The sequence below is a fragment of the Bos javanicus genome, chromosome 9, assembly GCF_032452875.1.
Source record: "Bos javanicus breed banteng chromosome 9, ARS-OSU_banteng_1.0, whole genome shotgun sequence".
Lineage (NCBI taxonomy): Eukaryota > Metazoa > Chordata > Mammalia > Artiodactyla > Bovidae > Bos > Bos javanicus.
Genome location: NC_083876.1, coordinates 94,604,733 through 94,619,204, shown reverse-complemented (window position 1 = coordinate 94,619,204; position 14,472 = coordinate 94,604,733). Strand labels below are relative to the sequence as shown.

The following is a 14,472-nucleotide window of genomic DNA, read 5'->3' as shown; positions in this document are numbered from 1 at the left end:
CTGAGCCCTCATCAAAGACGCAGCGCCCGCGTTTCTGGAGAAGTGTGCTGTGAGCTCTGACATCCCAGGTGGCTTCTCCAAGCGGCAAGAGCAGCCGCTCCCCACTCTTAGGCCAGCCTCCTCCCTGACATGGCCACGTGGGCACTAAGGGACACACCGCCCCCCGGGAAGCAGGGCCATGTCTGAGCTCTCACACAGGGCGCTGGGCTGCTGAGGAATAATGAGCTCGAAGCATCACTTTACAAAAACACCTTCCCCTCTTCTGAATCCCTCTCTGAAATTCAGCTGATAAACCAACTTTGTTGTTGTTCAGTGGCTCAGTCGTGTCTGACTCCTTGCAACCCCATGGACTGCAGCACACCAGGCTTCCCTGTCCATCGCCATCTCCCCGAGCTTGCTCAAACTCATGTCCATCGAGTCAGTGATGCCATCCAACCACCTCATCCTCTGTCACCCCCTTCTCCTCCTGCCCTCAATCTTTCCCAGCATCAGAGTCTTTTCCAATGAGTCAGAGCTTTGCATCAGGTGGCCAGAGTACTGGAGCTCCAGCATCAATCCTTCCAATGAATATTCAGGGTTGATTTCTTTTAGGATTGACTGGTTGGATCTCCTTGCTGTCCAAGGGACTCTCAAGAGTCTTCTCCAGCATCATAGTTTAAAAGCATCAATTCTTTGGTGCTCAGCCTTCGTTATGGTCCAATTCTCACATCTGCACTAAATCAACTTTAGTAACCCATGTATTAAATCTGCATCAAGGGAAGGTCTCCAGAATGTTCCAGGGTCTTCCAGCCATACAGTGATGGCTGCCATCAGTCATCAGGGGTCAAAGCAACCTTCTGCTAAACAGACAACTCTAAACAATCCCTGTTGTAGTCACACTGGCCTGACCCCCTGTAGGACGGCTCATAACCCTGAAAGAAGAAACCCAAACCTATAAAGGAAAAGAGCTTGCATCTCCTTCCAGGATTTGATTGTACCGGGAAGCAGTTATCGACGGGGAAAAGTAACCACCCAGAAAAACGCCTTCACCCACCAAACCCCCACTCTCATGCACCAGCCGCGTCTATTGCTGACCCCATCTGACTCCAGATGTGGGCTCAGATCTTGAACCCAGCACCCCTAATGGTGGGTTCAGGCAATCAAGCCCGTGACCATGCAGCCGGGCCTGACTCAGTTGTGGTGAGCTGCACAGGTGCCGCCCTGAGCCCAAACACCACGCACGGTCCAGGGCTGGCTTCTCCTGGCCAACTGGAGACAGTCCAGAGTCCACCTGGGGCCTCCCCCTTCCCAAGTCCCTCTCAGTCTTCACTTGGTGATTCCCTGCTTTGTCTTTCTCTTCCCTGTGTACCTCAAATCTCCAACCACAGAGCTGGCACAAGGAGCCCTGGGAACAGTAGGTAGGTACAAAGCGTGACACAGACTCCTCAGGCATTCAAGGCTTGTTACAGCTTCTGAGACCTCTAGCCTCAGCTCATCAGGCAGTCCCGGCTGAAAATGGCCCCGTGGCCTAACAAAGACTCCTTCATAATCCACAGCCCCTGCGTCCCTGAGCTTGGCTCCCTTCAGGAGCACAGACATCCGCAAAACGGAGCTAGGGATTCAGACACACCATCCGCTGGACCTGATATCCGGAGTGTGGTCCTTGAACCAGCGGCCCTGGCGCCACCGTCGGCCGCTTGCTGGAAAGGCAGAGTCTCGGGACCCAGCCCAGTCCTGCTCAATCAGAATCTGCATTTTTAACAAGATTCACGTCCTTGAAGTCTGAGCACACTACTGCCCCCCCAAACCCCACATCACCAGAGAACCTAAGGGGATCTGGGGGACAGGCAGCACGCACATATACAAGGACACTGTGAACCCCTCTTTGTCCAAGTGGAGTCAGGAGCTCGCTTGTGGGGTCCCAAGCGCCAAGGAAAGTACACTTACAGGTGATGAAACCTGTGACCTCCTCTGTTTGGGCAAAGGGAGGAAGGAACAAACAGAGGGCACAAAGATGCCTCATCCGCCCTGACTCAGGGCGGGAAAGGCCCCAGAGGCCAGCACTGGAGCCAAGAACACACAGTCCTGTGAGGCGTCTCTGAACAATTCCTACAGCAGGACTTCCATCTCTTCTGCTTCTGACTCGAACCTCCGGGTAAGTCTGAAGGGAGCAGCTCCATTGTATGCAAATCACCAGGCCCCACCCCGGGTCTTCCACGGGACCTGTCAAAGGTCATGAGCCCCGGGGCTGACAAGGGGTGACAACTGACACTGAGGGGCATCCACGCCCGTGGTCTCCGAAGGGGCCCATTACCGCCCATCACCTCGGCAGGATGACTCGGCTCTGCCGCTGAAACCGACAGGTTTGGCTGTGGGATTAGCAGTGTGGGACCTGGAGCCAGGATGCCCGAGTTCCAATTCCCTGCCTCATTCAAGCCTCAGTCTCCTCACCTGTAAAATGTGAAAAACAGACCCTACCTCATTGTTTCCTATGAGGAGTATGTGAGTTACAACCCACAGAGAACTTAGAAGAGCGCTTGCTTTACAAATGTCTGTCCGCTGGAGGATCACCATGAGAACTGAGGGGCCCGGGGAGGCGCTGAGCACAGGCCCATGAGCTCAGGGAGCACCGGCAGATGCCGGCACTGTGCTCCTTAGTTACGGAGCAGATTTTCCTTCCGGAGTCTACATAAGACCACCTTGAACACCCTCCCTGATTCCAGCGGGGGCTAGTTTTCCTCTCATTGTGCAGAGAGCGTGGGCACCAATCACGGCTCCCACAGGTAACCCACGTGCCCAGGGATGATGCTAAGAGACAGAAGATGCAGGTGCTCATCAGAGCCCGCCCTCCGTGTGAGCCGGGGGCAGAGGACCAGGGCCTCACCAGAAGAAGGAATTCCCCCACTCGGAGCTGTCGTCACCCTGCTTCTGCGCCCGGACGGTGAGGTCGAAGCAAGACCCATCGTTGGGCCAGGAGAAGTAGAAGACCCCCGAGTTGAGGATCTTCCGCAAGGCCGCGAGGCGGTCCTCCTCCTTGGCCTCTTCCTGGAGAGGGTAAAAGTCGGTGGCGGTGATTTTGTAGATCTCGGCCTCTGGGATTCTGCCCACGGATGTGCAGCCTGTCACCAGAACCAGGAAGCTCAGGGAGGTGCCACCTGGAAGGCAAGTGAGACACGGGGACTGAGGATCGCAGGCGGTGACACAGGTGACCGACAGCCGCAACCACGAGATGGACTTCCTGTTCTCTCCCTCACCTCCCAGCACCCCGCCTTCAGCTGAGGGATCCGCCTGCCACCCGAGCCCAAAGCCGGCCCGGCCCACCAGCAAGAGAGCCACCTGCAGCCTGTAAAAACTGGACCTCTCAGCCCCACCCCACCAGGCCTCGGGGGCGGGGCCAGCAGCCTACTCTTAACAAGCCTAGGGGTTCCAGGTGGGTCCTCCCCCACCCCCAAGCCTGAGATACTGCCTGCAGCCTGCCCAGCCCACACCCCAAGCCTCTCAAATCCACCCTCCCCACAAACCCCCAGGGCCCCGTCCTCCAAGCGCCACTAATGGAGCGGCCTGATTTCAGTCCGACTTCCTGCCTCTCCCCACCACGCAGCACACAGAGTCCAGCCGCTCTTATGGGCTGTCTCTGTGGCTCCCCAAAGCACCCTTGCACCCCTGGACTTCTGCCAGCAAGGCCTTCCTTCCCACTCACCTTCCTGCCCCCACCCTCTAGACCAGCTGGGGCCTCCTTGATGTCTCCACCCACCCCACGCCCTTCCCAGGAGAACTCCTCTCCACCCTTCTGGGGTCAAGTCGGCAGCACCTCCTCTGGGGAGGCTTCCCTGCTCTCCTGAGACACCGCCAGGTGCCCCTTAGACACTGCGAGGAGCACTCAGATGTTCCCTCTTAGTTCTCATCACATACAAAGCTAACAGCCTCCTTCCGTGCACGTATACCCCAGCCGACTGGGGGTTCCTTAGGGACAGACTCTGTTTGGTTGTCATATCCCGGCAAGCCGGCACTTCACACAGCAAGTGTTTGATGAAAACGTCCTAAATAGGCCAATGAGACAGCAGCTCAAGCCCCCTCGCCCCCTCCCCGTGAAAGGCTACCCCAACCACTGCGGACCCTGTTGTTCGGAGGAGGAGAGACACCCCCCTTCTGGGGACCCCACCACACCACCCACGGCTTTTTCTGTTCCACGTCCCCAGGTTGCAGCAGGTCCAGGCACACAAAGGTGCTCGAAGACACGCGCTGGGGGCGGGGACGGTGGGGACACTGACCCACCGTCCTCTATTTCAGGAGAAGGCCCAGGAGACAACTCGGTGGGTAGCTGGCCTCGAGGGGCTGGCGTGATTCCGGCAAGCCGGCCAGAATCCTCGTCCCACCAAGGTTTAAGGGACTCGCTCCTACCAAGACCTACTCCGGATGACCTGTGGTCACCGTCTGGAGCCGTGGTGGTCAGCGTTCTCAGATCTCTGGACACTCCGCTGAGACCCTGAAGACAGCACTTAACTGGAAGACAGCACTGCTGGGGGCCAGAGGACGTCAGGTTTCATTAAAGACCCCTTCATTCAATAAATAGGTCACCCACTCCAATAGGCTTCAGGGGTAGGGGAGGAGGTCACATACCACCTCTCCGGTCATGTGATCAGGAAACCTTTATTCATTCTGTATTTCTGGCTGTGCTGGATTTTTGCTGCAGTGTGGGCTTCTCATTGCAGAGCACAGGTTCCAGGGCATGGGGGCTTTGGGAGTTACAGCACACGGGCTTAGCTGCTCTGCGGCCTGTGGGATCATCCCGGACCAAGGCTCGAACCTGCGTCTCCTGCCTTGGCAGGCAGATTCTTTCCCACTGAGCCACTAGGGAAGCCGGGGAAACCACTTTGAAACAACATAAGAATAAGGCCGTCTACGGGGTCACACAGAGTCGGACACGACTGAAGCAACTTAACAGCAGCAGGAATAAGGTGGTTATGGCTGTGGACAGTGACAGGAGTCAGGGGCCGAGTCTCTTAAGGAGAACCGGTGTCCTTTCTGGAAAACAGCTGGGGTTTGTGTGCGGCTGACAGCCTGTGCTAGAACCAGCGCGCAAGCATCTCATCTGCCTCCTTCCGTGGGCTCAGCACAGGCAAGGCGGAGTTCAAGAACCGTCCACTCGCACGGGCCAGAGGACAGCCCAGTGGTTGAGGCTGTGAGCCGGAGACTGGACTCCGGAAGGGGCGGGTCCCGGGGGAGGATTGGAAATTCTCCTCTCTCTCTACACCCGCGTCGTGCAGTCGTGCAGTGGGTTTCTAGCCCCACTTCCTCAACAGCCTCTGCGTGGGGGGACCGAGTCCCTGGCAGGAGTCCCAGGTTGCTCTGAAGACAGCAGGCACTTTCTGTGCAGGGCAGCGGCCCGGGGGAGGCTCGGGGCGGGCGTGCGACAGCAGGCGTGAAAAGGCTCTTGAAATAAATGAGCGCAAGGGGAAGAGCCATCACCACCGAGGAGGCAGGCTCCCGAGTCCTGGGCCGAGGGGCTCGGGAGAAGATGCAGGAAAGAGCCTCTGCGTGGGAGCAAGCTGGAAGCAGATGCTTTAGTGACACTCGGTTCTCAGGGATGCTTACCGTGTGCCAGGCACCACTCCACAACCCTGCTCCCAGCACCCTCAACCGGGAGGTCCCATTTTACAGGCAGATAGATGGAGGCACAGGGAGGGTGAGTACCCTGCCCAAGGCAGCACAGCGGGGAGCTGGGATTCAAAGCCACTTTCTAGCCCACCCCAGGAAAGTCACTCAAGCCAAGTCTGGTTCCAGGGCTGGGGGCTCCTGACCGTGTCCTTGGCAGAAGTACAGCCAACCTGTCTAACAGCACCGCTGTTCTAGACTTGGGGACTGGCCCGCGAGGAGCGGAACTGCCTGTCCAGTGCACGGCTCATCTCTGTTGGACCCAAGATGCAAACATGGGTCTCACCTCGGCCCAGGCTCCGTCCAGCCCTGCGGGCGGGTGGCCTTCAACCACTTCAGCTGTTGTCTAAGAATTGTGGTTGGCCAATGCTCCCCTCGCTCATTTTCAAATTGACACCAGAAGTTTTCATCATTAGTTTAAATGGTTGTGAGTAATATATTTTCCAGCATGTGCTAAATATTGACATGTAAAAATAAAACTGTTGTGGGCCTCCATACCAGTATCCAGAGGAATCCAGGTGGTGATTTATATTCATCATCATCTATTTTTTTTAAGGAATCATGAACAAGATCTTCTTGAACAGATGGGATTTTTACTCCTATTTGCCGTCCACTTTCCCCACAGAATTTCATCCTAATGTTACATTCTGTGCGTCACTCGATCATACTGTACAGCACTTTGATCCTAAAGTTCCGAGTCTTTAAAAAGTTTTTCTTCGGGCTTGAGTTATCCCTACAATGATTTTCAGTAGAGATTGGTCAAATGGTGTAAACAAAACATTTTTGTTAAACGATCATTTAACATAAAAAGTAAAGATTTGCTGGAAAGGCTTCTCTTAACGAGACGAGTGGTATTTCTCGTTCATGGACACGTATTTATTGGTGGAATGAAACTAGATTCCAATTCCGGTTCTATTTTTCATTTTTATAGATGTAAACGCTGAGGAACCTTGTTCACATTGATAAACAGATGGGAACAGAAAGGGCTTCATTAGAGAAACGTCACTCAATTCTTCAAAGTCCTTCTGAGTTACATGGTAAGAAAAAAAGAAATCACAATGAATTATTGACACAGCGCTGTTAATGCTGTCAGCTGACACCCCACTTACTTCTTCCATTTTGTGGAAAGAAAACAATTGACTGTCATCTGACTTGTCAACAAATCTGTCACCTAGTCATTGAGGTGACTGACTTGCTCAACCGCTGACAATATTCTGACTTGTCCCTTTGTTTGGCAACCTAGAGGCATTTACGTCTGGAACAACACAGCATGCTGAGATGCTGTGCGAAATAAGACAGCAGAAGGGTGGTTATGGGTGGAACAGGGAGGGTGAGAAGCCAGCTCCACATCCCAGGACATTCTCAGGCAAACTGATGACCGGGAGGCGCTGAGGAGCGGAAGTTGTTTTCCTCAGATCTAACCACGTCCGTGCTCACAGTCTCCGTTACCCCAAGAAAATGGCCCCTCAGCCTGGCAGGGGTCAGTCAGTCCTGGCATCACCATGTCCCCCCATCTGTTTAAGAGCAGCCCCTGAGCCCACACAGAAGGTGTCTCCAGGGGTAAAACAGGCTGGCGAGACTCGCCTGCCCCAGGCGAGGGAGAAATCCTCTCTGAGGTCACCTTGAGCATGGGATCCCAGCTGTGTTTTCAGTAACTCAGGATCAATTTTCTCACAGCCTGGAAATGAAATGGGCCGTGGGGGGGCGGGGGGTAGTGATTGGGGGCTGGGGATCTCAGACGTCATCAGCCAAGGCTGAGTCCAGGGCCTTGAAACCAGATAGGATCTTGAAAACAAGGCAAAGACAAAAGTCAGGCTCACCTTGGCCTGAGAAGATAGGGCTCCGCACGCCTTTCAGCGGCCTGTGGGGCCTCAGGCCATCTCTGGGCACCAGATGGGCTCCCATCACTTTCAGCTCCAACTCTCTGGTTCCAGGGCTCCAGCAGCAGCAAGACCATGCCTGGGTCAGAGGATGCTGGCCAGAGTCAGGTGAGGTGTTGGCGAGGGCAAGAAATGGGTCACAGACCAAAAAGACATCTACACCAGAACCAGGAGGGCCATACCCACACAGAGGCAGCCTGGGTGAGCAGGGTGGGGCAGTGGATTGCAACTACCTCGATATAAATATGTGCTTCCCAGGTGGCTCAAGGAGTAAAGAATCCGCCTGCCAATGCAGGAGATACAGGGTTCGATCCCTGGGTCAGGAAGATCCCCTGGAGTGGGAAATGGCAACCCCGCTCCAGTATTCTTGCCTGGAAAATTCCATGGAGAGAGGAGCCTGGTGGGCTACAGTCCATGGGGTCTCGAAAGAGTGGGACATGACTGAGCAAATTATATATACAGGTTAACTGGGATAGGGTTTCAGTTTGAGATGATAAAAAATGTTCTAGAGATGGACGGTCAGAGAAGGCAATGGCACCCCACTCCAGTACTCTTGCCTGGAAAATCCCATGGACGGAGGAGCCTGGTGGGCTGCAATCCATAGGGTCGCAAAGAGTCGGACATGACTGAGCGGCTTCACTTTCACTTTTCACTTTCCTACATTGGAGAAGGAAATGGCAACCCACTCCAGTGTTCTTGCCTGGAGAATCCCAGGGACGGGGGAGCCTGGTGGGCTGCCGTCTATGGGGTCACACAGAGTCGGACATGACTGAAGCGACTTAGCAGCAGCAGCAGAGATGGACGGTGGTGATAACTGCTCAAGAACGTGAATGGCCTTCATGCCACTGACCTGTAATGCTTAAATGGTTAAAATGGTAACTTTGAGGGACCTCCCTTGTGGCTCAGCTGGTAAAGAACGTGCCTGCAATGTGGGAGACCTGAGTTCGACCCCTGGGTTGGAAGATCCCCTGGAGAAGGGAACGGCTGGCTACCCGTTCCACTATTCTGGCCTGTAAAATTCCATGGACCGAATATAGTCCACGGGGTCGGAAAGAGTTGGACATGACTGAGTGACTTTCACTTTCACTGGTGGTCCAGTGGCTAAAATGCCATGCTCTCAATGCAAGAGGCCTGGTCAAGGAATCAGATCTCTCAGGATCTGATTGCAGGATCACAACCAAAGATCCTGCAAGCCACAACCAAGATCAAAGATCTCGCATGCCATAACTAAGACCAGGAGCAGCCAAATAGATAAATAAATAAGTAGTTTTTTAAAATGGTAAATTTTATTATCTTATATATGTTAGGTGCTCAGTCATGTCCAACTCTTTGCAATCTCATGGGCTATAACCCAGCAGGCTCCTCTGTCCATGGGGTTCTCCCAGCAAGAGAATCCCACTGGAGTGGGCTGCCATTCCCTTCTCCAGGGGATCTTCCTGGCCCGAAGATTGAACCCGGGTCTCCTGCATTGCAGGCAGATTCTTTACCATCTGAGCAACCTGGGAAGCCCTATCTTATGTATATTTCATCACAATTTGTAAAAACCTCCAAAACCTCAATTTAGAAATCCTCTCCCTCAAGAGAGCCATCTTCAAAGCCCAGCTCCAAGTCAGAGCTGTCTGGGAGAAATTCCAAGCCCTGCAGGGACAGGTCCCGAGTTTCATCCAGCCGCGGCCACTCGTCATCTGGCCGGGAAGGTTGGGCGCCGGGGCCACCATGAGTCACCAGCACACACAATGGTTCATTCAGAGATGGTGCCAGGCGTGTTCTGCGTTGGAATTTCTCTGTTTGCTCAGCCTAAGAGTTCTCTCCCCAGCCAGGTACGAGGGATCTCAACCGTGGGTGCCTACACACCATCTTCCCTCTTAACTGCGGGTCCGGGATACCCTCAGATCTATGAACAGAGGACCTGGGAGCCGATGCTTCCCCACCTGTGAAGTCAGCAGCTGTGGCTGGAGGAGTCCGAGTACCCCGCCCCTTACCAGCGAGCTCAGAATCCTGAATACCTGGATCCACCAGGTATCTGTCTCCTCCCTGCCAAGAACACGAGCGCCGTGAAGGCAGCGGTGTGCTGGCTACTTTCACCAGCTTCCGGGAGCCGGCTGAGCACAGCGCATCCCAATTCCATCCTGGCCTGAAACCACCCACGGTGGATACACTTACACGACGGAACCTGACAAACACAAACCGTCAGGGATTCCCCACCAGAGAGCCGGACGCCAAATAATGACCGGCCCACCACTGGGTGTAAGAGTTAAATTAAGACGATGACCAGCCCACCACTGGGTGTAAGAGTTAAATTATTAAGACTATGACCAGCCCACCACTGGGTGTAAGAGTTAAATTATTAAGACTGATGGCCGTTTCCTTTCAAGACTTGCTAGAGAATACTGCATTTTCTGAATCTCAAAGGACTCCTAAAGACTGTCAAAGGTCCCCCTCCAGGGACAGTCCATCGTGTAGTGACTGCCCAAAGAAGTCAGCCGCGGCTGACTACCACCAGGGGTCACAGACCCAAGGCACTCAGCCTGGGCCCCACGCCTAGTTCTTCCTGAGGGAACCCTGCAGGACAGCCCTTCGCACCCACTCAGTAGCCAAGTTCAGTCCATGTTCATTTTCTCACGTATTAATAAAAATCTTCAGAACTATGTAAGATAGAGATGAGGCAGTTTTCCTGCTTTTAGAGGTGTGAAAACAGCCCTCAAGATATTGAATGAACTAAGAAGGTCAGTCTGTTGAGAAGCTGAAATTAGACTTGAGGAGGGCTGTGTGGTGGAAGGCTTACAGGACTGTCAAGTACAGCTTTACAGGCTGCGCACTGCCCAACTCCAGGAAACACAGTTCAACGGAGACCTCAATGTATTCAACCCCCAAGGCTATGAAATAGGGAGGCCTTGAGAGCTTAGGGGAAAGGGGAGTTAAATCCCTATAATCATCGGGATAAATTCTTTTTATAACAACACTCTCACTTTCTATGCCTTGTATTGTGTATGGGTCAGCAAGCCTGACTCTCATATCCATACATGACTACTGGAAAAACCACAGCTTTGACTATATGAACCTTCCTATATTCATTGGAAGGACTGATGCTGAAGCTCCAATACTTTGGCCATCTGATGCAAAGAGCCGACTCATTGGAAAAGACCCTGATGCTGGGAAAGATTGAAGACAAGAGGAGAAAGGGGCGACAGAGGATGAGATGATTGGATGGCATCACCGACTCAATGGACATGAGTTTGAGCAAGCTCTTGGGAGATGGTGAATGACAGGGAAGCCTGGTGTGCTGCAGTCCATGGGGTCACAAAGAGTCGAACATGACTGAGTGGCTGAACAACAATAGGAAGCCCCAACTCCAGGGCTTATCGTGGGGGCTCCAACCCCTTCCTGCTAGCATTTCAGAGAGGAAGGAGGGACTCTGAGCTCTCCACGGAAATCTACAAACTTGTGAACATTTCTTAATTTCTAACATAAAAGGCTGTGTTCACTTAGGTAGACTGAAACTGAACAACTGCCCCAAGTTAATTAAGAACCTGAGCGGAAGTCTCTCTCTCTGTACAGAGACCTTCAGTCTAAAAGAGTCAAAACAGGGCCCACCTCCCACTCGGTCTGGTCATCCTGGTGGCAGGTGAAAGCTGGAATTTCACTCTGTACTGCCAGCACCCTCAACAGGTGGGGAAGAAACAAAACACATCGTAGTTCTGGGATAGGGACTTGCAGACGGAAAAGAAAATCAAGTTCAAGCCAAACATTCCTCAGCGTAACCGAAGAGAACTGGAAAAACTCGATGACAAGGCCCAGTCCTTCCATCCTTCAGACTCTTGTTCAGTCGCTCAATCATGTCTGACCGACTCGTTTTGTGACCCCATGGACTGTAGCCCGCCAGGCTCCTCTGTCCATGGGATTCCCCAGGCAGGATTACTGGAGTGGGTTGCCATGTCCTCCTCCAGGGCATCTTCCCGACCCAGGGATGGAACCCGAGTCTCCTGCATTGATAGGCGGGTTCTTTACCACTGAGCCACCAGGGAAGCCCACATCCTTCAGATATCCTGGGCACTTTCAGAAATGTGTTGAGAAAGGCCAGATAATCCTGACGTTCCAAGTCAGACACACTCTCACTACACTCAGGGAGCCTTCACAGGCCCCCCTGGAAGGTGACACAGGCAGGCAGGGCTGGGGGTGTTCAGAGGACATCAAACATGGCTGGGGACCAGGGGCTGTGCTCGCTACCCCCTCGGGGGGAGGAGCAGGTGGGTGAAGGGCCACAGGCAGGGAGGAGGGCCTTGTCTGGGGCAGCACTGGGAGCTGGTCACCTCTCTCCACTCCCTGCCCTGGGATGAGCCTCCCGTAGCCAGGCACCCACAGACACCCTGGCTCACTCAGACACTGTCCGTGGGGGCTGCCAGCCTTCCCAGTCAGGACCGGTTTCCTAGAGCTGATCTCCAACCTCAGCCCAGGAAGACAAGCTTTCCCCTGGGATACAGGCAAGGTACCACTTCCCTGGTCTTGGAACCTTAGCCTTTCTGCCCCTTTCAGGACAGAACAGCCTAGTTGGTGAAGGCAGCCCCTGATGCCATAAAAAAAGGAGTTTAAAACCTAGTCACAGGTTCAAGGGACTTCCCTTGTGGCTCAGCTGGTAAAGAATCTGCCTGCAATGTAGGAGACCTGGGTTCAATCCCTGGGTTGGGAAGATCTCCTGGAAAAGGGAAAGGCTACCCACTCCAGTATTCTGGCCTGGAGAATTCCATGGACTGTAAAGTCCATGGGGTCGCAAAGGGTTGGACACGACTGAGCAACTTTCACTTTCACAGGTTCAAGAGGGAGGGGGCACATGTATACCCGTGGCTGATTCACGTTGCTGTATGGCAGAAACCAACACAACATTGCAAAGCAATTATCCTCCCATTAAAAATAAGTACATTTAAATTTTTAAAAAACCCACTTGCCACTTAAGGACTGCCCCACTTTCGGCAAGTCACCGATGCGAAATGAACCATTAATTTATGCACAAGAAAAATATTGCCAATCATAATTGTAAAATGCCAACAACTGTAACATATCTGAAACACCCAGATGTTACAATATAAAAAAATGTGTCATGGAATAGAGGAATTACAACTCTTAAGCTTTCTAACAGTTCCAGTTCCTACCTCAAGTTGTTGGGAGAGCTGAGTTAATAAATTAAAACACTTAAAACTGGGCCCAGCACAGAGTAAGCACCACATAAGGTCAGCTGTCATCTTCACATCCTCGTGATTGAGGAAAGGCCGCAGGAATTTTTTATAACCTCGGGAAAAAAAAAAATCATGGCAAGGGAAAAAAAAAAACCTACAGAAACCCTTGGCAGGCAGCACATCTTCATGGAAAAAAAGTAAGTGTTTAGAGGCCGCTAGATCCAGGTTTGAATTCTAGCTGAGCTTCTTAGGCAAGTGATTTTTACCCTCTGAGTCTGTTTCCTTTACTGAAAAGGAGAATAAAAGGAGAATAAAGACACGGTATCATGTTGGCTTGTTTTTAGGATTAAAGAAGCTAATGTACACTTAGCCACTGGCACAAAACAGACATTTAATACATGCATTTTTTCATGTGGGTACTGAGTGTTTTTCCTAAACACTGTTTGGAGATGATCACCATCATAGTTCAGAGGAGAAAAAAAAAACCCACCCGACTAAAGAAAAAAGAGCCAGAAAAGTAATGGCAAACAACTGTGCTATTCTGTCTGCTGTGAAAATCCTCAGACCAGGGAACACAGCTGCTGTGTGGATGTGGAGATGAAAGCAGCTGCTGTGTGGATGTAGGCTTGGGAAGAGCCTGCGTTTGAGCAGCTCACAGCCTGATCTGGTCTTGGCCCCATAAGTCACCAGAGACACTGGGCAGGGACAGTGTAAATCAGACGGCAGAGAGGGGAGGAAGGAGGGGGTTGCTGAGCCCCGGCATCGCATCAGGGCTCCTGCGAGGCCCAGGAGTGCAGAGGTGACCAAGCAGCCTCACGGGGAGACTGTGACTCCCCAGCGGCAGCCGGGTCGACGGTTCAGCCCCTCGCGTCTTACACCGAGCAAGGATGCCCTCGCGTTCCTGTGAGTCCTCTGCCCTTTCCAGTCGGATCATGTGGCCCAGTTCTGGAACTCTTTTCCTTGCTCTCACTCACACCCACCCTCAGTGCCCAATGGTCAGGCGCGGGTGGCTTTTCTCTCCTTGCCAGTGATGCCCCATCCCAGCTCCACTCTGTCAAGACACACTCAGCAGGTCCAGGGGCTTCTGACCTCTGACCTCCACCCCCTTCTAGAATACAGATCCCCTGTAAAACAACACACCAGCCCCTGGGGAGACGCCCCTGCCCTCCCAGACCAGGCTGGAAGACCTGAGATCCTGGCAGGCACCCAGAGAAGGTCTGTGCCCACTCTGTGCCCAGGGTGGGAAGGAGTGCCAACAGGGGAGGACCAGGCTGCTCTCACCTCGACCTCTGCCCTAGCCTGGAGGAGCCAGCTCAGGGAAATAAAGAAACATTTTAAAAGAGGGTAGCAGCTGAAATAAAACGACTAAATCCCACAGCCTCTCCAAACTCACATAAGAGAAGCTCTGCCCGACACTAGAAGTCTATAGCCCCGAGTGTGTGACAGCTGCCGCCCTCCACGCGGGTACTCACCGGACTTCAGCCTGAGCTCCCCCAGGCAGCCGTAAGCATCGATGAGCTTCCCATACTGGCCTTTAATGACCTCCTTTTCTTCCGGGGCTGCGGGAGAAACACAGCACAGAGCATCAGCCAAACCTCCTGGTGGAGTTCATTCACTGCAGCTTCCGATGCGGCTCCCACCCACTCGGCAAAGAAAACGCAGAGTCAGTAGCTCGGCCCCAAGTCATCTGTGTGGAGGCTTGTGGATCGGAAGATCGCCGAGCTCCAGGGACTGAGACCTTCCCACCTGCTGTCTGAAAGCTCCAGCAGCGTCCCAGGGAGGGCTGC

The 14,472-nt window shown here is 53.3% G+C and overlaps 1 protein-coding gene across 5 annotated transcripts in view; it reads right to left on the bottom strand.

Moving 5' to 3' along the window:
* The window catches only part of SYNJ2 (synaptojanin 2), a 110,684-nt gene that overhangs the window by 56,088 nt on the left and 40,124 nt on the right, over positions 1 to 14,472 (bottom strand). For 4 of the 5 annotated variants that reach the window (XM_061428422.1, XM_061428419.1, XM_061428421.1 and 1 more), the window contains exons 2-3: positions 14,158 to 14,244; positions 2,864 to 3,134 (exon numbers count right to left, since the gene is read on the bottom strand). In XM_061428422.1, the coding sequence (XP_061284406.1) occupies positions 2,864 to 3,134; positions 14,158 to 14,244 (358 nt within the window). Of the gene's footprint in view, positions 1 to 2,863; positions 3,135 to 12,661; positions 14,130 to 14,157; positions 14,245 to 14,472 lie in introns of those variants that run through there. The other variant, XM_061428424.1, reaches the window with a different exon arrangement.